The sequence below is a fragment of the Phocoena sinus genome, chromosome 6, assembly GCF_008692025.1.
Source record: "Phocoena sinus isolate mPhoSin1 chromosome 6, mPhoSin1.pri, whole genome shotgun sequence".
In the NCBI taxonomy this organism is placed as follows: domain Eukaryota; kingdom Metazoa; phylum Chordata; class Mammalia; order Artiodactyla; family Phocoenidae; genus Phocoena; species Phocoena sinus.
The window spans coordinates 248,883-272,385 of record NC_045768.1 but is presented as its reverse complement, the minus strand read 5'-3'; the positions used below and the strand labels follow the sequence as shown (position 1 = coordinate 272,385).

The 23,503-nt window shown below is 53.8% G+C and overlaps 1 protein-coding gene across 6 annotated transcripts in view; it reads left to right on the top strand.

The window, feature by feature from the left end:
• EHMT1 (euchromatic histone lysine methyltransferase 1) overlaps positions 1–23,503 on the top strand; it is a 147,456-nt gene that overhangs the window by 111,236 nt on the left and 12,717 nt on the right. For 5 of the 6 annotated variants that reach the window (XM_032634349.1, XM_032634348.1, XM_032634345.1 and 2 more), the window contains exons 15-25: positions 79–185; positions 5,106–5,228; positions 10,879–10,980; positions 12,542–12,646; positions 18,609–18,763; positions 19,542–19,709; positions 19,823–19,967; positions 20,318–20,395; positions 21,338–21,453; positions 22,583–22,669; positions 23,091–23,169. In XM_032634349.1, the coding sequence (XP_032490240.1) occupies positions 79–185; positions 5,106–5,228; positions 10,879–10,980; positions 12,542–12,646; positions 18,609–18,763; positions 19,542–19,709; positions 19,823–19,967; positions 20,318–20,395; positions 21,338–21,453; positions 22,583–22,669; positions 23,091–23,169 (1,265 nt within the window). Of the gene's footprint in view, positions 1–78; positions 186–5,105; positions 5,229–8,514; positions 8,616–10,878; positions 10,981–12,541; positions 12,647–18,608; positions 18,764–19,541; positions 19,710–19,822; positions 19,968–20,317; positions 20,396–21,337; positions 21,454–22,582; positions 22,670–23,090; positions 23,170–23,503 lie in introns of those variants that run through there. The other variant, XR_004350285.1, reaches the window with a different exon arrangement.

Genomic DNA, 23,503 nt, shown 5'->3' with positions numbered 1-23,503 from the left:
GAGCCTTGCCAGCCCTTGCGCCATCCCGGGCTCTGGGGGCTGCACCTGCGGTAACTGGCACCTCCTGTTTGTTTGCAGTTGACGGGATCGACCCCAACTTCAAGATGGAGCACCAGAACAAGCGCTCGCCCCTGCATGCTGCGGCGGAGGCCGGCCATGTGGACATCTGTCACATGCTGATTCAGGTCAGATGCGGTCTTCTTGGGGCCACCAAAGCAAGACAGCCTGGCCTGGGTCCCGAGAGCCGGGCCGCCCAGTAGTGCCAGAGGCTCCCAGGCCCACCCGCCCTGGCTCTGCCCAGTGCCCTCAGCCCCTCTGCTGCCTCTCCTGCCAGTTACGCCGCCTCTGGAGATGACGCACTGCCATTCGGTGTTTGACTTGTTTTAGTTCGTTTGGGTTTTTAGTGTCACCGACTTCCTGGCGTGGGAGGGTTTAGCCCAGGCGTGCGCACATGCTTCCTCCTACCCCCCCGCCCTGCACTGAGAGCTTGCGTTCCGTGGTCATGTAAATGTGTCCTGGACACCGCCCCCCGCCCCCCCGCCCCCCAATCCACCCCGAGCAGACAGATTGGCCCTGTGTCATCTGGGAAGCACATCGTCCACTCTTGGTGCTGCTGCTCTCTGGGACATCCCTCCCCTGGCCCGTGTTGGGGCCCCTGTTTCCCGGAGGCCACCCTTAAGCCATGTGTTTATCTCTGGAGCCTTCAGGAAATTTCCTTTCACCCGCGGGTCTGGAGTTTCCCCACAGCCCAGGTTCAGGTATGGGAGATTTTCTGTCTGGGCTCCAGGTCCCTCCGCAAGCGTCTACGTTTACCTGCTGCAGCTTCTGGACTCACGCTCTGTCCCGCTTTTCTGGGCGGCGCTCTCGGCGTGACCCTCGGCTCCTCTCGGGGTCTCGTCTGTGCTGCCACGTTTTTCTGTAGCCTCTGGGTCTTCCCACAGTGTTTGGAAGCTTTATACTGGTCTGTTCATTCTGGTCTTTCTTATTTCAGGTTTCCCTCAAATGCCTGGTGGATCCTGTTTGTTTGTAAAGGAAGGGACTGAAATGCCGGTGGTGGGCTCTTGGCTGGGGCCCGTCAGCTGGAGGTTTTTGTGTCGGGTGGGCTTCGGGATGGCTCTGTGTCTGGAGAGGACCGTCCTGTGGGCATCTCTGTTGGGGCCCTGGACGGACACCCCCCCTCCCCCGGGTCTCTTGTCTAGTCACAGCTGCTCTGTGTCACTGTCGGCCTGGAGTGTCTGCTTCATCCTCTTCTCACCTGTGCTGTGTGCACAGACTAAGATGTGATTGTATGAAGTGTGGAGCCTGCTTTTGCATTGGTGTTGTACAGTGGGGTTACCTGTTGGTTTAGATTTCTAACACCCGAGACCCATTTGTCAGACCCCTCCCAAGTTTGGCTCATGCCAGAGGCTCCGTTTGGACAGATCTCTTTTAGTAGCATGTAGCCAGCTTCTAAAAAGCTCTGTCTGACAGCCTTGGTATTTTAATAGGAATCTTCAATCTACTTATGCTTACTGTAACTTTTGACATTTAAAATTTATTTCTAATTTCTTATATTGTAGTTTTGATTCTCAGCCTCTTAAAACAAATATTTCTTTTTTTTTTTTTTCCCTCTCCTTTGCTGCCTTCTTTTGGATTGACTTTTGTTTTGTCTCATTTCCTTTCTCTTTATTTGCTTGGAAGTTATAGTCTTTGCTTTCTTGCCTCCAGAGGTCACTCTGTGATTCTAACAAGTGGCTGTTACTTGCTCAGTCTTGAGACAGAGGGAGGAGGAGGAGGGGGAGGAAGGATGAGGAAGGAGGGGGAAGAAGAGGAGGAGGGGGAAGAAGAGGAGGAGGGGGAAGAAGAGGGGGAGGGGGAAGAGGGGGAGGGGAGGAAGGAGAGGGGAAGGGGAAGGAAGGATGAGGAAGGAGGGGGAAGAAGAGGAGGGGCAAGAGGGGGAGGGGAGGAAGGAGGGGGAAGGAGGAGGAAGGAGAGGAGGAGGGGGCAGAGGGGGAGGGGGAGGGGAGGAGGAGGGGGAAGAAGAGGAGGGGCAGAGGGGGAGGGGGAACAATTGATGGTCTTCTGACTTGATTCTTCCTTTGGAAAAGGTAGTTTCACACTCCTTTGAAAGAATCTATTCCCCCCACACCCCAACTTTTTTTTTTTAACATAAAAACGTGTGTGAGATACATACAGAAAAATCATTGAAACGTAGACGTCTTGGTTAATGAATGGTTCTAAAGGGACATGGCCTGATCTGCTTGCCCCCCAGAAGCACCATGTGTCCCTCCCCCGTGGCAGCTCTCCTAGCCTGTGTTGTGACGATCAGGTGTGTGTGTTTCTGCGCGCTCACAGCCCCACAGAGGTCCTCAACCCCATGGCTCAGCTCTGTCCACTTGTAAACCTCACACAGTGTGAATTCTTTGTCTGCCTCTTTCATTCAAAGAGCAAAAGCCTAAGAGTCATTCACTGATCTGCTGCCCCATTTCCTGCTTCTCCCCACTGGCCGTGATAGCGGAAGACTGTCCGGGGCAAAGAACACAGGAGCTCTGTGTTCTGTTTTGCAGCTTCTTGTGAGTTGTAAGCTATTGCAGAATAAAACATGTATTTTGGAAAAAACCAATGCTTTATACATCAGCAATCTTTATGACTCTGTACTGTCTGCCCGGAGCCTGGAGGCGTGACCGTCTGACATCACTTCAGATTGGATTGTCAGCCTGGTGGTTAATTTGGTGACCCAGGCTGCAGACTCCCCGACTTGGGGGCTGTGTTCTTGTGTCCTTTTCTCCCCTAGAACCCATCCGACGTGGGACGGATTTCCTTTGCTTTGCCCCGAATCCGAGGGTATTGTTTCTTGGAGGCACAGCTTTGGTGGGTGCCCACCTCACGTGCCCCCAGAGTGGCTCTGGCCCTGGCCCCAGGCAGCAGGCACCCTCGCTCACGCTTGGGGTCAGTGGAGGAGCACCTGTGAGGAGTGGTTTGGGTATTTCCCGGTCTGTTTAATTTTCATGCCGAGGTCTCTCTGAAAACAGCTCCATCCAGGCAACTGCGGCACAGTGGCCCTGCCACAGGTGGACACTTAATTTAAATAACAACATTAAACGAAACCCCAGCAGGACGCATTCTGGGGCGCTCGGGTGCACGTCCGGTGTGCGGGGGCACGAGGTCAGGGGCAGCTGTGCGGGTCGCCGCCACTGACACCCTCCGGTACCCTTGGCCAGCCCCAGCTTTTGGCCGGCACCAGGCACGCCCGTGGTCAGAGTGACCTGCTGCGCGGCTCTCTGGGCCCGGGCCTGGGTGTGTCCCCACTTGTGGTCACTGCTTTGGCTTCTCCTACCTGGGCCTCCATCTGCTCGCCGACTCTGTCGCCATCCTGTCCCTCCGTGTTAGTGTTTGCTTGCATCTGGGGTCCATCTTGCCTGCTTTGCTTTTGCCTGCTCTGCAGGCTGTGAGCCCAGGAGGCATCTACTAATAGGAAAAGGTGCGTTTTCTAGCAGTCATGGGCCCAGAGGGGAGGACAGAGCGACAACCACTGCCCTGCCCCCTGGGAGCCCAGGACGTGCCGTGGGCTGTGCTCGCCCCGCACCTCCCTGGCCCTCTGTTCCCTCTGGGTGGAGGCCCTCCTTCCACCTCCCTCTGTGTCTCAGATCTCTCTGCGTTGTCTCCTGGCCCCCCCGCCTCTTCCTTGTGACGATCACTAGCCTTTGGGCTGACTTCCCAGGTGTGGTCCTGGGTTGCCCACATGTCCCTGTGCGGGGCCTCCGTGCTGGTGGGTGGGGCCGTCACTGGCCGGCGCAGGTTTCAGACAAGCACACCGAGCAGCCGTCCTCATACTCTACCTGGGTGTCGGGTGGGAGGGCCTGGGACCCTCTGCACCGTGCGGCCCATGGCTCTGCTCTTGGTCATCTGCCCGTCTGGGCCTCTCAGATATGGGCCCTGTCGGGGGCTGCCTGGCCTGTGGGCCCCTCCCTTCCGGGCCATCCCCCGGGCAGGCTTGCGGCCCGGGCTCTCGCACCCCTGGGTGGTTCAGGGTGGTTTGGGGGTGGGGGGGGTCTTGCCAAGTGTGTGCACCCAGTCACAGGTGGCGTCTGGCCTTTCACCGGCAGAGGGCACATCCTGGCCTGTGCAGCCTGGCAGAGCATGGCCAACCCCACGCTGGCCTCGTTAAGCGCTACGCAGACCCCCACCCCGCACCTTTATCTCGTGTGGTTTTCCAAGTTTCGTTGTTAAAGTTAGCTGCTGTGGAATCCTGGCTCTACCTCGCGCTCAGGTTGGGCCATCTGACCTGTGTCCCCCACTCGTCTCCTACCTGGATGCCCCTGCTCTCTGACGTTAGCTCTGCTCCATGGGAACAGCCGAGTCTCCTTCACCATCCCTGACCACCTCAGTTCCCCTGGCTTTCCATGTGTACCATTCTAGGTCTATTTTTAAATTTCTTACTAAACTGGGTTACTTTTGTTTTTTAATTGCTAGTAGTAAAAACGATACTGTTTTCAGCCTTATAAGTATTAGCTCTTTAAAATGTTCAAACACTTGCTTTGCTGTTAGTGGAAAACCCACTTTAAGGTTGGGCGTTTCAGTTTCAAACAGATGATTTACCCAAGCATACCTCCTGGCTCGTTGGTTTCCAAGTACACACTCCATTGGAAAATGCATCCTGGGAATGAGTTTTTCTTCAGTTTGTTTTGGCAGGTGTTTAGAACAGCCAGAGACAGAGGTCAGAGGTCTCTGAGGCCCCTGAGCTGGGGCCCCACGGTCCCTGCAGGCTGGGCCACCGCCTGCCTCCTGTCCCTGCCTTGCTGAGTCCCCTTCAGCACCCCTTCTTTGTCTGTTCTGGGGTCTCACCTTCTTTCTTATTTCTAAAAGTGCTGTTACTAATGTTACTGTAAGCATTTCTACCCAATTAGCTTAGAAATGAAATGCTCTTCTTGAACTAAAGTTTTGATAGCTACAGAATAACCATGTCTCTGAATTCTGCTTTGGAAGATTCAGGCTTAGTTGATAGAAAGACTTAGCGTAGCCCCTGAGATCCCTCTGTTTCCAAGTGCTGAGCCTGGGAAATGTTTCCTCACTGGGTGTGGCTGCAGTGGCAGCTCTCACACCTGAGCTGTCCCTTTTTTCACCAGGCGGGCGCCAACATCGACACCTGCTCAGAGGACCAGAGGACCCCGCTGATGGAGGCTGCAGAAAACAACCACTTAGACGCGGTGAAGTACCTCATCAAGGCCGGGGCCCTCGTGGATCCGAAGGTACTCACTGCTCAGAAGCACACCCCTGTTTCATGTAGAAGCTCCTCGTGAAGAGGAACAGGGCCGGTTCCTTGCTGGAACGTCTTCAGAAATTGGTAGCCACCAACCATCCACCGGGTTGTCTGGAAGTAGGTAGTTCACCTTACTTGGTTACCGGTTTATTTGTGGAAAATACTAGTGAGCACTGGATGCACTATGTCTGACGGTAGTCAAGCATCTGATAGGGAGTTTGTGTGCAGAGGTGTCCAGCTTCCTTCTTTGGATAGGCACACCTTCTCTCTTCTGTCTTCAGTTTGGAGCAGTTAGGCAGGAAAGAGAAATAGAAGGCATCCAGATTGGAAAGGGGGAAGAAAAATGATCTCTGTTCACAGATGACATGATCTTATATGTAAAAAATCATAAAGAATCCACACAAAGTATTGTTAGTACTAATAGATACATTCAGGAAAGTTGTAGGATACCAAATCAGTACAGAAATGTCAGTTGTATTTCTATACACTTGTGATGAGCTATCCGAAAAGGAAATAAGAAGACAGTTCCACTTACAATAGCATTGAGAAGGATAAAATACTTAGGAATAAACTTAACGGAGGAAGCGAAAGATTTGTACACTAAAAAATGCTGAAAGAAATTAAAGAAGACACAGATAAATGGAAATTATCTGGTGTTCATGGATTGGAAGAAGACAGTACATTCATCCCTCAGTATCTGCGGGGGATTGATTCCAGGACCACTGCAGATAGCAACCCGCCGATGCTCGAGTCCCTTAATAGTACAGTCAGCCCTCCATATCCGTGGGTTCTGCATCCGTGGATACTGAGTGCCGAGTGTATTGTTAAAATGTCATTGCTACCGAGAACGATCTACAGATTCAGTGCAATCCCTATCAGAATCTCAATGCCTTTTTTTTACAGCTTATAGAAAAACCCATCCTAAAATTCATAGGGAACCTTAAGGGACCCTGAACAACCAAAACAATACTGCAAAAGAACAAAGCTGGAGGCCTCACACTTCCTGACTTCAAAACTTATGACAGGGGCTTCCCTGGTGCCGCAGTGGTTGAGAGTCCGCCTGCCGATGCAGGGGACATGGGTTCGTGCCCTGGTCTGGGAAGATCCCACATGCCGCGGAGCGGCTGGGCCGGGGAGCCATGGCCGCTGAGCCTGTGCGTCCAGAGCCTGTGCTCCACAACGGGAGAGGCCACAACAGTGAGAGACCCGTGTACCACAAAACAAAACAAAACAAAACAAACTTAATAAGACAGAGCTGCAGTAATCAAAACCATGCGGTACCAGCCTAGAGACAGACGTGTAGAAGAGTGAATAGAGTGCCCAGAAATAAACCCTCGCAGATACGATCAAGTGATTAATGTTAAGGGGGCCCAGAGCATCCAATGGCAGGAGAGGGCGTCTTTTCACAAGTGCTGGGAAAACTGGACTTCCACATGCAGAAGGATGAGGTTACAGTGTATTCAGAAATTATCTCAAAGGGGATCAAAGATCTAAACTTAGAGCTAAAATCGTAAAACTCTTGGAAGAAAACAGGAAAATCTGTATGACATTGGATTTGGCGATCATTTCTTGGGTATGACACCAAAAGCACAGAGAATAAAAGGAAAAACTAGGTAACGTAAACTTCATCAAAATTTATAAACTTTTGTCCATCAAAGGACACTATTCAAGAGAGTGAAGAGGCAACCCACAGGAGGGGAAGATATTCATAAATTCTGTATCTGATAGGGCTTTACTATCCAGAATGTATTGACAAGTCCTACCACTCAATAACAAACTCTAGCCCAGCTCAAAAATGGGCAGAGTATGAGTAGACATTTCTCCAGAGAAGATATTTGAATGGCCAGTTAGCACGTGAAAAGATGTTCAACATCATTAGTCATTAGGGAAATGCAGTCAAAACCATGGTGAGAGAGACCCTTAGGACACCTATTATCTAAAAATCAGAAAATAAGTGCTAGCAAAGATGTGGAGAAATTGGAATTCTCATATATTGCTGGTGAAAATGTAACATGATGGCTCCTCAAACAGTTAAACATAGAATTACTATATGATCCAGCAATTCCAACCCAGGGTATGTACCCAAAGAAACAGGAAGCACGGACACGGACAGGTATGTACACACCTTGTTCACAGCATTGTTTACAGTAACTAAAAGGTGGAAGCAACCCAGTGTCCATTGACGGGTGATGGATAAGCCAGATGTGGTCCATCCATATGATGGAGTGCTATTCAGCCTTACTTCAAAAAGGAAGGAAATTCTGACAAAGGCTGCGACACAGGTGAACTTGAGAACGTTATGCTGAGTGAAAGAAGCCAGACACAGAAGGACGAATATTGTATGATTCCACTTCTGTGCGGAACCTGGGACAGGCAGATTTAGAGACTGAAAGTAGGTTGGAGGTTACCCGGGGTGAGGGGGGGATAGTGTTGCTGAGTGGTGACCGAGCTTCTGCCTGGGCTGATGGACAGGCTTTGAGGATAGAGTGTGGTGATGGTACAGCTCTGTGAGAGCAATTCATGTTGCCACTGAATCGCTCTAAAATGGTTAAGAGGGCAAGTTTTATGTCGTGTACACACACACGCAATGACAATAAAAATGCTAAATCCCACAGCCCTTCAAATTAATACACATTTTTTCCAACAAAAAAAATGATCGTCTGTTCATACTGATTTATCAACTCCTTGTTCCCATCAAATTAACTTCTCACTCGTTTTTCTATGTCATTAAATATTCTATAACGTTATTTCAAGTGGCTGTGTTGTATTTCATGATACAATTTGTGTCATTTTTTTAGATTTGCTGATAGTTTAATATTTATGTTATTTTCAGTTTTTATTGTACAGAATGCTTCAACAGACATTTCATAGCTAAATCTTGGCACGTTTGATTTCTTTAAGACAGATTTCTGGGTGTGTGTGTGTGGAATTGCTAGATCAAAATATATAATCATTTCTAAGGCTTTTGATCCCTCTCTCTGAATTGCATCCGGGAGTGTCTGAGCACTCGTTTCCCTGTACTCTTACAAGTGCCGATCATTACAGTTAAAAAAAAAATTAGCAATTTGATATGCAAAAATGATTATTTTTTTTTTTTACTATTTTAATTTGCTTCTCTCAAAGTGAACTTTTTTTGTATATAGTTATTTACATTTGTTGTGAATATTTTTTCAAGCTGGTATTTAGTCCTTTGCTTTTGGTGGTTTTTGAGATCTGGAAACCTTTAGTTTTTCTATGACTATCTATAGATAACTGTTATTAATCCTCTCCGTTAGGATGGGTGGGTGAGTTCTGCCCAGTTCTCGGCCAGGGGACGATTTCCCAGCCTCGTCACAGGAGCCAGCGCCCAAGCAAAGCACCACTGAAGAGGCAAGAGGTCAGTGTTCAGGGCTTTACAGAAGCAGCTGGAGCCTGCAGGACAAGTGATTGGAGGAGGTCTGGAGTAGACAGTTCACCGATGAGCTTGTTAGCAGCACTCTGGGTGCTGTAGAAGAAAGGGTCCTTGAAATCCAAGACCAATCAGAGAGACCATTCTGTCTGAAAAGCAGACTGTAGGACAACATTGAGCTGTCTGATGTGTAATTGGAGTCCCAGAAAGGAGAGAAAACCCAGTGGAAAAAAATTTATTGAAGGAAAAATGGTCATAAATTTCCCAAATTTGGTGAAAAATAACCTACAGATTCAAGAAACTCAGCAGACCCCGAGCTGGATAAATACTAAGGCTGCCACACCTAAACACATCACGGTAACCTGTCGAAACCGTAACACAGCCCCAGAAAAACACACAGCACGTGTAAGCGAACATTACGAACATTTGCCAACTTTGCATTTGAAACGACGGAGGCCAGGAGACAATGGAGTGATATTCTTATTGTGCTAAAAGGGAAGAAAAAAAACTCAAAAAAACTGTCAGCCCAGAATGCTACAGCCAGTAAAAGCGTCCTTCAGAAAGCACTTGTGAAATAAAACATTTTCAGGTACACAAAAGCTGATAGGACTTACCAGCAGGTTTACACTATAAAGCTTGTGGGAGGAAAATCCCGTTCTTGGGGAATGAAAATACTAGAAATGGTAAATACTTGTTTTCTTTAAGTTTCTTAAAAGACAGAGGCTGCTTAAAGCAAGAAGAATCTTGTAAGATGGAGTTTACACAAACTTGGAAGTAAGACAGGACAGCGGGAGCACAGGGGGAGCCAGTGGTGGATGTGAGCAGGGTCCTCGGGTTTTAGTTCTTTCCTGGGAGGGAATAAGTACTGACCTAAGTGGATGGGAAAGTTGAAGCCTGTGATCCCTACGGAACATTAAGGCAATAATTTCAAAGAAGTATAGCTTTCAGGAAAACTTTTTAAAAAGCTAGTAGAAGAAGTAAAACGGAATGTTGAAAAATACTTGTGTAACTAAAAAGCAGGAAAAGAGGAATAGAAACAGGTAGGACAAATAGGAAGGTGGTCATCTAATCCTAAAACCGTGTCGTATTTACATCCAGTGTCAGAGGACGAAGCCCTCCAGCCAAGGGCAGACGTTTGTCTGAGCCAGTGAGCAGGCGAGAACCAGCTCTGCTTCCCTGGAGAACACACGCTAACACGCGGACCAGGCTTGAGTGAGCAGGGTCAGGGCACACGTCAGGCACGTGGTAAACAGAAGAATCAAACACAAAAGGCAAAATTACAGAACTTTTGGAGGTTAAGAGGGAAGATTAGCTTTGTGATTCCAGCGTCGGGAAAGATTTCTTCAACAAGACAAAAGTACAAAAATGATTGATAAAGTCAAATGCATTAGAATTCAGAATTTCTGGTCAACAAAAGATGTCACAAGGTACATGACGGGCAGCTACACCCGGGAAAGGGTTTTGCAGCCAGAGGGCATCAGGGCCTCCTACAGATAAAAGAAAGTAACCGGAAGCAATGGGTGAGGAAGGTGACCAGGCAGTTCCCTGGAGAGGAGATGTGTGACCGGGATATGCCGGGAAGGCGCCTGCCTTTCAAGCCCCCAAGACACCCCATTCCCTGGCCGTAGAATCCCGTGAAGCCCACAGCTGAGCCCACCTGGGGGAGCAGCACACGCGTGTCATTGTTGGGGGGGGTCTCGGTGTTGGGGGACCCCCGTGGGCAACTCTTGCATGAGGAATCCGGGAAACGTATTGCAATGTTTGGTGAATATTGGTGAAAAACGAGTCTTCCTCGACCAAATGCACAAACTGGGCTAGTTTTACATCAGTTGTCATAAGTGAACTAGTGCTATGTGTTCTCTACAAAGTGAAATCTCCAAACCATAATGTTGAACTAAATATGAATTGCAGACAGGTATATGATATGTTATTTATAGACAATTTAAAAACATAAAGCCGTCATTTGTGGATACATACACATGTAGCAAAAGTATCAAGAGCGGTGTCAGCATAATAGCCGTTGCATTCAGACTGGCGATCTGGAAGGAGCCTTTTTGTTGAGATGGTTCAGTTAACGTGGCACCCTTAGTGTCCTTGAGAAGATGGAGCTAAAAGCCATCTAGGAGGTGTGCCCGGTGGCCAGCGGACGCAACCTGGAGGTGGTCAGCCGCCGTGACGAGTGTCAGGCTGCACGGCGAGCTTGCCCCATCACGCTGTGATTTCTCAGAACCTAAATGCATTTGTGTTGCAGGACGCAGAGGGCTCCACCTGTTTGCACCTGGCTGCCAAGAAAGGTCACTATGATGTGGTTCAGTACCTGCTGTCCAATGGGCAGATGGACGTCAACTGTCAGGTAAACCACCTCCTCCACTCGTGACGGCACCTGACGGGCTGGCCAGAGGTGTGATCCTCCTTCGTGGTGATCCTGGCCCCTTCCACCCTCCGAGGCACCCCACCCCCCACCCCTGCCAGGTCTTGGAAGGCCTGGCCTCATCCTCCGCCCCCGTCCACCTCCCTCCTGGCCTGCCCACTGGCCGCTCGCCAAGCTCTGTGCCGCTGCCCAGCTGCAGGCCTGTCCTGAGGTGTCCGCCTGGGCTGCCCTGGTCTCCATGTGGCCTGTGTTCAGATGCTGCTACTTGAGCAGGGTCTCTGGCCTCCTGTGTGCAGTGCCACCTCCGTGGCAGCTCGTCGTCCCTCCCAGCACTGGCCACTGTTGGACATTCCACCTCCTTCCCTGTGTGTTTGCTTCTTGTCCACCTGCTGTCAGGACCCCGGTGCGGTGTTTGTGTAACCTGCAGTGCCTGGTTACAGAGCAGGTCCTGTGCGTGTCTGCTGAGCGAGTGAGTGGCTGGGGAGAGCCAATGAGGGTGGGGCCTTCTAACTCACCAGGGGCCCCTCCTGTCCTCCGAGACCCCCTTCCGCTCCCTAGGACCCCGCCCGCCCATGACTTGAAGCTCTGGGATGACCATCTCCCATCACAGGCACCCCGCCCCCCCATCTTCTGGCCCGCCATTGCTGCTAAGCCAGCTCACGTGCCCACCACCCTGGCTGTGAGAGCCTCCCAGACGGACCAGAAATGCAGCTCCCTGCAGTGTGGTTTCTCCAACCTCTGTTCTAGTGGGGTCCACGGGCCCCCTTCCCCTGTTTTGGTTTTTTATCTCCCACTCGGTCGGGTTTTGTGAGTTTCTCCCCCCAGGCTGGGCTGTGTTGCCCCTGCCGTGTCCCCAGTGCCCATGGTAGGCCTGCAGGGGCCATCTCGCTTTAGTCATGGAGGCCGTGTGCATCCACCAGGAAAATGTGGCGACTGGAAAGTGGAGAATGTCATGCTAGAGTGTTTGCAGAGTAGGAACTGGCACCGTAATACTCATTTCCTAAGAGTCGCCTCCGGGGTAGAGCAGCACACAGCCAGCTCATCACAGCCATGGCCCAGCCTGCAGGGGGTTCAGCCCCGGTGAGCTTCTGCTCCGGCCCTTAAAGAAGAGGCTGGGACTTTTCATGGCCTCCGTTCATCTCTGGGCCTGATGTCCATCCGTCTGTCTGTCTGTAGTTCTTGGCTGTTGCTCCTGCTTCGTGCGTGGAGTCTGTCCTGGGACCAGAAGGGTGGGCAGGTGCGTCCCGGTCAGTGCTTCCCGCCAGCCGGGCACGGACTCTGCAGCTGGGTCTGCTCCATGGCCTTCAGGCCTTTTTCTTAGGTGACTCTGTCATGTGCGCACAGGTGTGTCGAGTTGCCCAGTCGGCCCTGCCTGCTCGCTGAGATCCCCAGGCAGCGCTCTGAGCCTCAGTTTCCTCCAACAAAATGGGGACTCAGGCTGGCTCCCGCCCCCTGGGGCCTCCTTGCAGGTCCCGAGTGATGAGTTGCCTCACGTCTTGTGTCTCTAGGAGCTGTGATGGATATTTGTTTCTTTTGAAATTAGGATGATGGCGGCTGGACGCCCATGATTTGGGCCACTGAGTATAAGCACGTGGACCTTGTGAAACTGCTGCTGTCCAAGGGGTCTGACATCAACATCCGGGACAACGTGAGTCTCCCCCGGGAGGCGGACCCTGGAGGACTGGGGACGGGTGTGTTGGGTGGCAGCGTCCTAGCACCTGCCTGTGGCTCTGACCTCTTCCCATTGAGTCGCCAGCCATGTGTTGACCCAGCGCGGTTTCCAGTGGTTATTTTGTGTGTCAGCCGGCTGCTGGATGTGAACCGAGGGGCACAGTTCCCTGAGACCTGCCCCTCGGGCAGAGCTGCATTTTTAGAGGTCTTTAGAGACACTGACTCCCATGTCTGTGGTGACATCTGAGGCCCCAGGGCTCACCCCACTCCTGGGCCAAGGTCGGGGGACTCGCCAGTCCCTCTGGGCACAGCCCTCTGCTGTGTATCAGTGGAGCTGTTTGGTCACAGGCAGCACCAGGCGCATCTGATGAACTCAAAGGGGAATTTCTCGGGCGGGCTTCAGGGACCCACAGAACCGGTGCGGTGGTAGGGCTGGCAGAGTTGGGGGGCTGCTCTGGCACAAGCCCCTGTGCTGCTTCCCAGGTGGAGGGACAGGGCTCCTGGGACACAGACAGGGTGTGGCCTGTGGAGCTGTGTCCACCTTTACAGCGTTACCCAAGCCATAAGTAGGAAGTCTAGCCACACGCTCGTTAAACTGATACTGGAATAAGGCAGGAAGGCATGCCCACCCCTCAGTTCGGAGCCCTTAGTGGACTGTTTGAAGAAAGGATGGGAGCAGTGGCTGGTCGGTCCTCCTGTCTGCTCCACGTGAGGACCCTCCCACACCCAGGAAACAGGAGCAGCAGCTCCCAGCCGAGGGCCAGGCACAGCTGGTTGGGGACGTCTTTGCCGACTCCACAGAGCTGGGCCCTGGGACGTGAGAGCAGCTGAGGGCCGGGAAACCCTGGGGGCTTCAGGTGAGGGTGGCGCGGAGGGAGGCGGCAAGGTCCGGGGAAGCTACAGCACACGGCAGCCACGCTCTGCCTTGTTCCTCGAGGGATGGGGTCGTGGTTTGGAGCAGCCTCGGCCCCGGGTGCTCGGGTGGGACTGGACCGTCTGGGCACACGGGCAGCGCGCGGCCTCGCAGCATCCAGCAGTGTAGGCTCTGGTTGTTCTGAGGGGTTGGAAGGACTGATTGAGTCGTGTGTTTGTTATTTATGTGATGAAACAGGAGCTCCGTTGAAGTGTGGCTGGCAGACTGCGCTGTTAAAGTGTACAGTTAGATAAATTCTAACCCCAGCCACCGTCACACAGCCAGGACAGTGGATGCCACTTACCCCTCGGTTTCCTCCTGTGCCTCCTAACCAGCCCCCTTAACCAGACGTGACCAGCCCGCCTGCTTCCTGTCGCGGCCTCGCTCCTCGTAGTCCCATCCGAGCGTGGGTCCCCCTCCCTTTCTGTTGCTGCGAGAGGCCGTCCGCTTGCTTGTCCTGCGCCTGTGGATCATGGCAGGGCTCCCTGGTGGGACTGTGGCCTTCCTGCTCAGGCGCTGCCACTCCTGTGGGTGCAGCCGTTTCCAGGGTAGGAGGGTCTGGTTCCTTTCCGGTGTCCCCAGCACTTAATGTAGTCGGCCTTATCTTCTTTGGTGAAGGGTCTGTTCAGGTCTTTTGCTCATTTATTACTGGATTGTTTGTCTTCTTATTCTCTAGTTTGGAGAGTTTTTGTGTATTCTGGATACAAGTCCTTTACCAGATAATGTGTTTCATAAATCCTAACCATTGTCTTTGGAGGAGCACATGTTTCTAATTTTGGTGAAGTCCAGTTTATCAGTTATTTTTTGTATGAATCCTGTGAAATCACTGCCAAACCCATGACCCTAGAGACTCTCTGTGTTTTCGATCGCAGTTGCTTAGGTTTAGGTGTTAATGTCCACACGTGGTGTGAGGTAGGGATCAGGCTCTTTCTTCTGGTGTGTGGACCTCTAGCTACTCCAGCAGTGTGTTTAGAAAGCAGCCTTTCTCCCTAGATTGGCTTTGCCCTGTGGCCGGACTCAGTCCTCTGGGCCTTGACCTGGGGTCTGTCTTAGTGCTGGGGTCGTGCTCTCTTGTTGAATGCAGCTTCAGGACCTGTAAGGAGAACCTTCCAGTATTAGCTTCCACTTCTCCCTCCCCAGCTTCATGCTGTCCCTCTCGTGCATTTTACTAAACAAACACCACAGTAGTGTTGTTTATTTAAACAACGGTGACCTTTGGAAAAGGCTGTAGTAATCCTGGCGTGTCAGCTCCCGTGGTCACCTCTTCCTCAGGTCCGTCCATCCACTGCTGTTTGCTGCTGTGCGTCTCATGTCCGTTAGCATTTCCTGCTGTGCTGGGTGGCTTGTGATGGATTCTTTCAGCTTTTTAATGCCTGCGAAGTCCTTATTTTCCTTCACTTTTTTTTTTTTTTAATTATTTTTGGCTGCATTGGGTCTTTGTTGCTGCGCGCGGGCTTCCTCTAGTTGTGGCGGGGGGGGCTACTCTTTGTTGTGGTGCGCGGGCTTCTCATTATGGTGCTTCTCTTGTTGCGGAGCACAGGCTCTAGGCCCATGGGCTTCAGTAGCTGTGTCATGTGAGCTCAGTAGTTGTGGCTCACGGACTCTAGAGCGCAGGCTCAGTAGTTGTGGCGCACGGGCTTAGTTGCTCCATGGCGTGTGGGTTCTTCCTGGACCAGGGCTCAAACCTGTGTCCCCTGCATTGGCAGGTGGATTCCCAACCACTTCGCCACCAAGGAAGCCCTTTTCCTTCACTTTTGAAAGGTATTTTGCTGGATATAGAATTGTAACTTGGCAGTTTTTAATTTCAGTACCTGAAACATCCTGCTTTCCTGAGTTCTCACTCGATGCATTTCTAGTGAGCAAGTCTTGGTGGCATCCTTGTCTTCGTTTCTCTGTATGTACCACGTCTTTTTTCTTTCAGGTGCTTTAAGATTGTCTCTTTATCACTGGAGTTCAGCAGTTTGATTATGAGGCGGCTGGTGCTATGTGTGTGCACATGTGCGCTTAGGCTTCGTGGAGCCCCTTGGGCCTGTGGGTGCGGGGTTTATCAAGCTGGAAATTTCCTAGTCATTTTTTCCAGTGCTGCTTCTGCCCCTACTCCACTTCTCGAGGCCCCAGGTCCACATGTGCCAGGGTCTTGAAGTTGTTCCACGGCTCACTGAAGCGCTTTTCATTTTCTGAAATTATTTCTACACTCTGGATTTCTGCTCAGCTGGCTTTATTGCTCTGTGTTCAAGCTCACTAGCCTTTTCCTCCACAGCGTCTGTTATGCTGTTAATTCCATCCAGCGTGCTTTCACGTCAGTCGTCGTGGTTTTCAGTTCTGAACATTCTGCTTGGGTCTTCTTGGTATTTTCTGAAATGTGTCTCTCCTGAACACACAGTTATTCCAGCTGCTTTGATGCCCTCGTTTGCTGGTCTGTGTCAGTTCTGGGTTTGATTCGTTGGTTTTGCTCCTCGTTGTGGGTCACGTTTCCTGCGTCTTTGCACTCCTGGTAACCTTGCGCTGGACACGAGACGTTGCGAATTTACCTTGCTGGGAATTTCTGTGTTCCTGGAACTGTCGTGAGCCTTACTCTGGGTGCAGCAAAGTGACCTAGGAATGGTCTGGTCATTTTGGGTTTCACTTTCTAGGTTTGTTAGGTGGTCTGAGCAGGTCTCGGCCCGAGGCTGCTCAGCCCTCCTGTGTGGGGCCAGTGCTGAGCCCTCTACACCTGGCCTCAGGGGTGTGTCCTCCTGGAGGTCCAGGTTTGGAACGTACAGCCCTCCAGAGGCCTCTTTCCCAGCCCCACAGCCTGCTCTGCAGCCCTGGCTGCCCTGGCCTGGAGCCCGAGAGGAACAGTGAGCAGGTGGCCACAGGCCCCCTTTTGCTCCTCTCGGGGGCGCAGCCTTTCACCGCCTGGTGTCCAGTTCTTCCCATGCTCCTCTCGGGGGCGCAGCCTTCCATTGCCTGGTGTCCAGTTCTTCCCTTGCTCCTCTCGGGGGCTCAGCCTTCCACTGCCTGGTGTCCAGTTCTTCCCTTGCTCCTCTCGGGGGTGCAGCCTTCCACTGCCTGGTGTCCAGTTCTTCCCATGCTCCTCTCGGGGGGGCTCAGCCTTCCACTGCCTGGTGTCCAGTTCTTCCCTTGCTCCTCTCGGGGGCTCAGCCTTTCACTGCCTGGTGTCCAGTTCTTCCCTTGCTCCTCTCGGGGGCTCAGCCTTCCACTGCCTGGTGTCCAGTTCTTCCCTTGCTCCTCTCGGGGGCGCAGCCTTCCACTGCCTGGTGTCCAGTTCTTCCCATGCTCCTCTCGGGGGGGCTCAGCCTTCCACTGCCTGGTGTCCAGTTCTTCCCTTGCTCCTCTCGGGGGGGCAGCCTTCCACTGCCTGGTGTCCAGTTCTTGAAAACTGTTATTGCACACGTTTTGACTGTTCTGTCTTACTCTGGTTCTTTCAGGTGTGGAGGGGGGTAAGCCCAGTGTGGTCCCTCTTGCCCCGTCTTTGCTGGAAGCCCCATCAGACGTGTAGGCCTGTTGTAACGTAGCTGGTGGACCTCAGAGAGGCTGGGAGACGGTACAGTCCCCCCGGCAGGAGGGCTTAGGGGCCTGGGAAGTTCTCAGAACCTAATTCTGGTGATAAAGTCACAAATCGTTCTGATGAAGGAAGGAGAAAAGAGGCCCCGAGGAGACTGCAGTTTCACCTAGGAGCTTGCAGATGTGCGGAAGGTGGAAGCCAGAGGGTAGAGAGCTTCTGAGGGTAATGCCCAGGAGGGGAGGCCAGCCAAGCCCCGGCTTCTCAGGACACCCCGGGGCTGACGGCAGGGCCAGCCCTTAGTTTTCTCTGTTGGAAACAGACCGATGATGTCGAGGGTGACAGACACACACCACTTAGCTCCTGCTTCGCTTCTGTCTTTCCTGAAGTTGGTTGAGCTGGAGGTGTGGGATGTACGCGGGTGTTGGGATGGGGCGCTGGGCAGTGCAGGGGGTGCCCCGGCCTCCCGGTCGCCCGGACGTGCTGTGCCCCTTGGTGGTGTGGGCGGCGCCCGGGGGCCCAGGCTGCGCTTTGGTCCCGGTGGTTCCCGAGGGGCCGGCTGTGTGAGCCAAGCACACGCCCTGCCTGCAGAGCAGAAAGAACAGGCAGCAGCGGCCCCATCTCTGAGGCTAACTCAGAGAAAGAGAACTGCTACAGCGTCACTGGTTACGTCCCTGAGGGAGGAAGGGAGACGGGGGGGCTGGTGAGCGAGGGAGCAGGGGTGCGGGGGTTGGGTGCTGCTCCTTGGGCGGCTGGGCTCCTGGGCTGTCCAGCCGGCTGCGTGGGCGGGCGTGGCTCTCCTCGCGCTGTGTCCCCAGTGTGGCAGGTCGAATGTACGGTGGTTCTCGTTTAGACATTCTCTTGTTTTTAGGCTTATTCTTCACTGTTATCTTATGTAAGTTGTTTTTTATTTTCCTTCTCTTTCCACATTTATTTGTTCAAAATTGTAGTCTTACTAAGAAGAAAAATTGTAGTCTGCTAATAAACTTAATGTGAAAGATTTGTTACCACGTGTATAATCTATACTTGGTAAATCATATATTTTACATATGGCACAAATATTTTTCGAATTTTTCTTTGCGTCATTTAAAGTTTTTAGTTTTTCATGAAATAAAATTTTTAATTAATCAAATTTGTCTTTTTCAAATTTTTTTTTTTTACTCCCCCCCACCCTCTCAAAGAGCCCGGCGACAGGCCCGCAGGCGCTGCTGCCCGGCCTGCAAGGCCGATGGTTCCCGAGGCTCTTTTTCAAATCTTGTACAAGTATTCCTCTATCCTGCAATCATAACTGTGTTCCAGAGTCAATATAATTTAAAAAATAAACTATCCCTAGATGTTATATTACTTAATGTGTCGTGTTTAGGGTGGTCTAATTGAGGTTGATGTTTTCTTCTATCTTTAACATATTCTGTACTGTGATAATGTACTTTTATAACGAAAACAAGACAAAATGGAAAGGAAGCCTCTGTCGGGTGGGCCGCGCCGCCCCCTCAGCCTCACGTGCTTGTGTCTTCCGTGCAGGAGGAGAACATCTGCCTACACTGGGCGGCCTTCTCGGGCTGTGTGGACATCGCTGAGATCCTGCTGGCCGCCAGGTGCGACCTCCACGCCGTGAACATCCACGGAGACTCGCCCCTGCACATCGCCGCCAGGGAGGACCGCTACGCCTGTGTCGTGTGAGTGGCTCCGGGTGCTCTGGGGACTTTCTGTGGCGGACGAGGATCTTCTGTTCACACCTGCAGTCAGTGTGGCTCCGGGAGGATCGTGGTGAAAATCCCCAAATACGCAGGTCACACGTGGAGGGGAGCCCCGTCCTAACACCTCTGCTTGGGGCCAGAGGAGCGGCACCCACGGGAGGGCTGGAGGGCCAGCTGGGAGCCCACTACCACCACTGGAAGCCCCTCCTGCATCACTTTTGCCCGTTGCTGTCAGGTCCAGAGCCTTTGCTCTGCTCCTGGCGGTAGCTCAGGGAGGTGTGGCCCCCACTTCTCATCTCACGGGGGCCTGGGACTAGGGGATGCCCTGTGGTGGGGCCCTCGGCCTCTCAGATAGGGACCTTGGGGGCACAGGGCTCTGGCGCACCATCTGGCCCTGACTGGGTCAGGCCTTGGATTGCCTGCTGGGCTTTAACTGAGTACGTGGCTGGCTAGGCATTGCTGCCCTTTTCATCCTGAGGGTGCCTTTGAACGGAAAAGCCAAGAAGAATCAAATACCATCCCTAGTTATTTACATGCTCTTCCCTTCAAGGAAAAGGAGGACTTTTGACAGTATATGGGGGAGAAGAGTAATGATGTCTGTCCGTGGTGAGCGGAAGCACCGGCCGGTGAGCTGGTTCATCTGAAAGCGGATGCCGTCTCCTCCTTATTTTTACTGATCGTTGTCGTCCTGCGAAGCTCATCCTTGTATCTTTTGACTTAAGATCTGAATGTTCTGTGGACTTGCGTTTCCCTCCAGCCTCTTCCTGTCCCGGGACTCCGACGTCACACTGAAGAACAAGGAGGGGGAGACGCCCCTGCAGTGCGCCAGTCTCAACTCGCAGGTGTGGAGCGCCCTGCAGATGAGCCAGGCGCTGCGCGATGCGGCCCCTGACAGGCCCGCCCTGGTGGAGAAGACGGTGAGCAGGTGAGGAGCACGAGGCAGGGCCTGCCTCCGGGCGGGGTTGAGGGTCGGAGTGGAAGCCTCTCTGGGCTGGGCCAGGGCTCCCCGGGAAAGCTGACGGCCCCTTCCTGCGGCAGAGACATCGCTCGGGGCTATGAGCGAATCCCCATACCGTGTGTCAACGGTGTGGACGGCGAGCCGTGCCCCAGCAACTATAAGTACGTGTCTCAGAACTGTGTGACGTCCCCCATGAACATCGACAGGAACATTACCCACCTGCAGGTCAGCGGTGGGGGGGGCCCTGCTGTGGGATGTTGCCTCTGCGGCCCCCAGAGCAGCCTGGGCAGCGGGGAGGGGTGCCCTCAGGGCCGCAGTGGCTCTGCCCCGGTCTTTCCCCTCCTGGGGCTGTGCCCACCCAGTGTCTGAGCCTCCTTTCCTCCTTTGGGTCCCTCCCCAGCCCCTCCTGCGAGCCCCCGAGGCCTCGTGCCTGAGCGTTCTCTCCACACCCTCCTTCCTGAGGGGCTGCACGCCCCCGGTGTCCTCAAGAGTCAGAATTTTGAGGATTGTCACTGGAGTTGTGAACAGCACTGGGGGGCGGGGCGGGGCTCCATCTGACACGCCCCTCCCTCCAGTACTGCGTGTGCATCGACGACTGCTCCTCCAGCAACTGCATGTGCGGCCAGCTGAGCATGCGCTGCTGGTACGACAAGGTGAGCCTGCGTGGGGGCCTGGCTGGGGAGGAGCGACAGAGGCCGCCAGGGGACGGGGGCGGGACCGAGGCCGGGTATTGGGGATGGAGCCAGCATTCTCTGTGGGCCCTGGGGGTGGCCAGAGGGAACTGACTGGGCGGCAGAGGTGGCCATCCCTGAACCTGGCCTGGAGGGAGCCGAGGAGAGAAGGGCTCCCAAGGCCGGTTTCTGAGACGAGAGCCCTCCCTGGCTTTGATTTGGGGAGTTCAGGGTGTCCTGGAATGGAGAGGGCACACAGGCCCGGCGTGGAGGCCACTGGCACAGAGTCAACATTACAGCCAAGGGGGCGTCAAGAGTGTCGTCCAAACAGGAGGCTCAGGTGTCGTAGGCAGGGCTGGCGGGACTCGGGTCTCCTGGTGTTTCCTGCGAAGCCTGGCCGTGCTGAGAGGGGGCAAGTTCTTAACTGTTCAGAGCAGCCACTGGAGCTGGCAGGGCCTCGGACGCGGCTGCACAGCCTGGGCTCAGCCCAGCGGCTCTGCTGCGTCTTGGGTGTCGGACAGAAAAGCGGTGACAGGTCCCTCGGGAGCTGGGGGTTTGCAGAGTGGCAGGTGGTGCTGGCAGGGGGTTCCAGGCTGGAGGCTGCAGAGCAGGAGTCCAGGGGCCCACGAGCTGATGGCCTCAGGGAGGCTGAGAGAGGATGACGGGGATGGGGGGAGGTCGACTGGGGCAGAGAGGCTGGCCACAGTCAGGGACCAGGGAGAGCTGTCCCAGAGGTTTCCAAAAGCCATGTAGATTCCTGGCCAGAGACTTTGCGTGGCCTTGGACAAAGCGTGAGCGTGTGGCCTTACCCTGTCCTCCCAGGTGTGGAGTTTGGCCAGTAACCATGCTTCCTGGGGCGGTGTTTTGATTTGAGGAGGCATGTTGGTGTCAGTTATTTAGCCCTTGCTACGCATCTGTCCGCAGGATGGCCGGCTCCTGCCCGAGTTCAACATGGCGGAGCCGCCCCTGCTCTTCGAGTGCAACCACGCCTGCTCCTGCTGGAGGACCTGCCGGAACCGCGTCGTGCAAAACGGCCTCAGGTGAGGTGCCGCGGGCTGGCGCCAGGGTCTCCGTGGTAAAGTTTGAAAGCAGTCAAGTCCCTTGGGCAGCTCTCTAGTTTCACGTGTGTGTCCACAAACGGGAGCAGCGTGTGTTTAGCGTGTGTGTGTTTGCACGTGGAGGTGGCTTTCTCGGAGCCCTTGGCCTCTGCTGATGTTATAGAGGTTGACGTAAAGAGCGGAAGCCTTCCACGTTTCCTACCCGCTCAGACTTGGGTTCAGGTCAGACGGCCCGAAGGCAAGAGGCAGGCTTGCCAAGAGCTGTGTGGTCCAAGCTCAGGAGGTCCTGATCTGGTGTGAACACTCATGTGGTTCCCTCATACCCACGTACTGAGTCTCATGTAAAACATGTTGCCACTTGGTACTCGGGCACTTGGTTCACTGACCACCCAGAGCCAGACCCTGGGGTTCTGGTCATGAACCTTCCCTCCGTGAACACGCTCGAGAGTTGGAAAATCAAAGGTTACGAGGGAAGATTTGTATCCTATGTAAGTTTAGCTGAACATGAACGTTACGGTATTTTGGGGTCTATTAATATCAGTGTAACCGTACAGCACTTGTGACCAGCCCATACTTCTGTGTCCTGGCGTGTGGCAGAAAGGCCTTGGGGGTGAGGACAGACATGCCACTGGACACACAAATGGCTGGCGGGATGCCCTAGCTCTCGGGGCCTGGGAGGGGCCCCGCAGCTGCCCCCAGGGGCCAGCTCAGCCCTGTGGTTGGCACGCTGCCCGAGCTCGCCTGCATTGCAGCCTGGGACCAGCGGGCCTGCTAATAACCCCTCTGGTCCTCGTCACACGTTGGCGATGAGGGCACTGAGGCTCAGGGAGAGCCGGGGGCCGTGTTCCACGCGCTGACCTCAGGCTGGTGTCTGAGGTTCCCCTGCCCCCTGAGGGTGTGAAGGATGCTGTGAGTGGCGCCTTGGTGCAGGGGCGGGGTCGGGGTGGGGTAACTCTAGGTGTCACTGCTGCATTGCATGCGAAGTTCTAACGCATCTCCAGACATGAAAGTTGTATTTTCTGTGTTTTTTACTCCTGTCACTTGTGTGGTAACATGAGTGTGAGCTGAGTGTGGTGGAACGTGGCCGTGAGTGGCTGATCCTGTTTTCCAGGACGAGGCTGCAGCTCTATCGGACGCAGAACATGGGCTGGGGCGTGCGGTCCCTGCAGGACATCCCACTGGGCACTTTTGTTTGCGAGTAAGTGAGGGCCCGGTCAGCCCAGGGCTGCTGCTGTCACGGGGGAGGGTGCGACTAGGAGTGCACACTGGCCAGTGAGGGGCCCCACGCTCACCGGGGAGGGGCTGCCTGGGCCTGGCTGTGCGCTCACGCTGCGGGCAGCCCCCGCCCACCTCTGCGTTTCTGCCTGCACTTTCTCACCAGCTCATAAGTTATTTCAGAAGATCCGTCAGCACTTCATGACGTGTAGGGGATGATCATTTTGGACCCCTGGTCAGATAGAGGGTTTCTGTGTTATCATTTTCTGGGACCCGGATGAAGTCCCTGTTCAGTCACAGGCAGAATTCTCAGTCATGTGGGCTCCGTCAGGGCCCCTGTGCCCTGCGTCTGGGTCCTGGGTGACATGCGCCTGTCACGTTTTCGTCTGCCTCCGCCTCCGCAGGTATGTCGGGGAGCTCATCTCTGACTCGGAAGCTGACGTGCGTGAGGAAGATTCTTACCTCTTTGACCTTGACAACAAGGTAATGCGTCCTGAGGGGTTGGGCGTAGAGCTGATGGGACTGTGCCGTGTGGAGGGGCCTGCTGGCGGGGCCCGGGCTGGTAAGGAGGCTCGCCCGCCAGACTGGCGCTGGGTCCCTGATCCCAGAGGTCCTGAGCTTGCCCAGCGAGCCTCGCGTGAGAGTGTGGGACCTCGGACATGTCCCTCCAGCCTCTGAGCCCCACCTTCCTTCTCAGCAAGGGTGAGGGCCGCCAAGAGTCTCGGGGGCCATGTGCACGGGGGTCGAGCCTTCGAGTGGAGTGAGGGTTGCACTTGTGAACAGGGTGGGTGCGTCTCTCTGTGACCCCGGTGCCCTC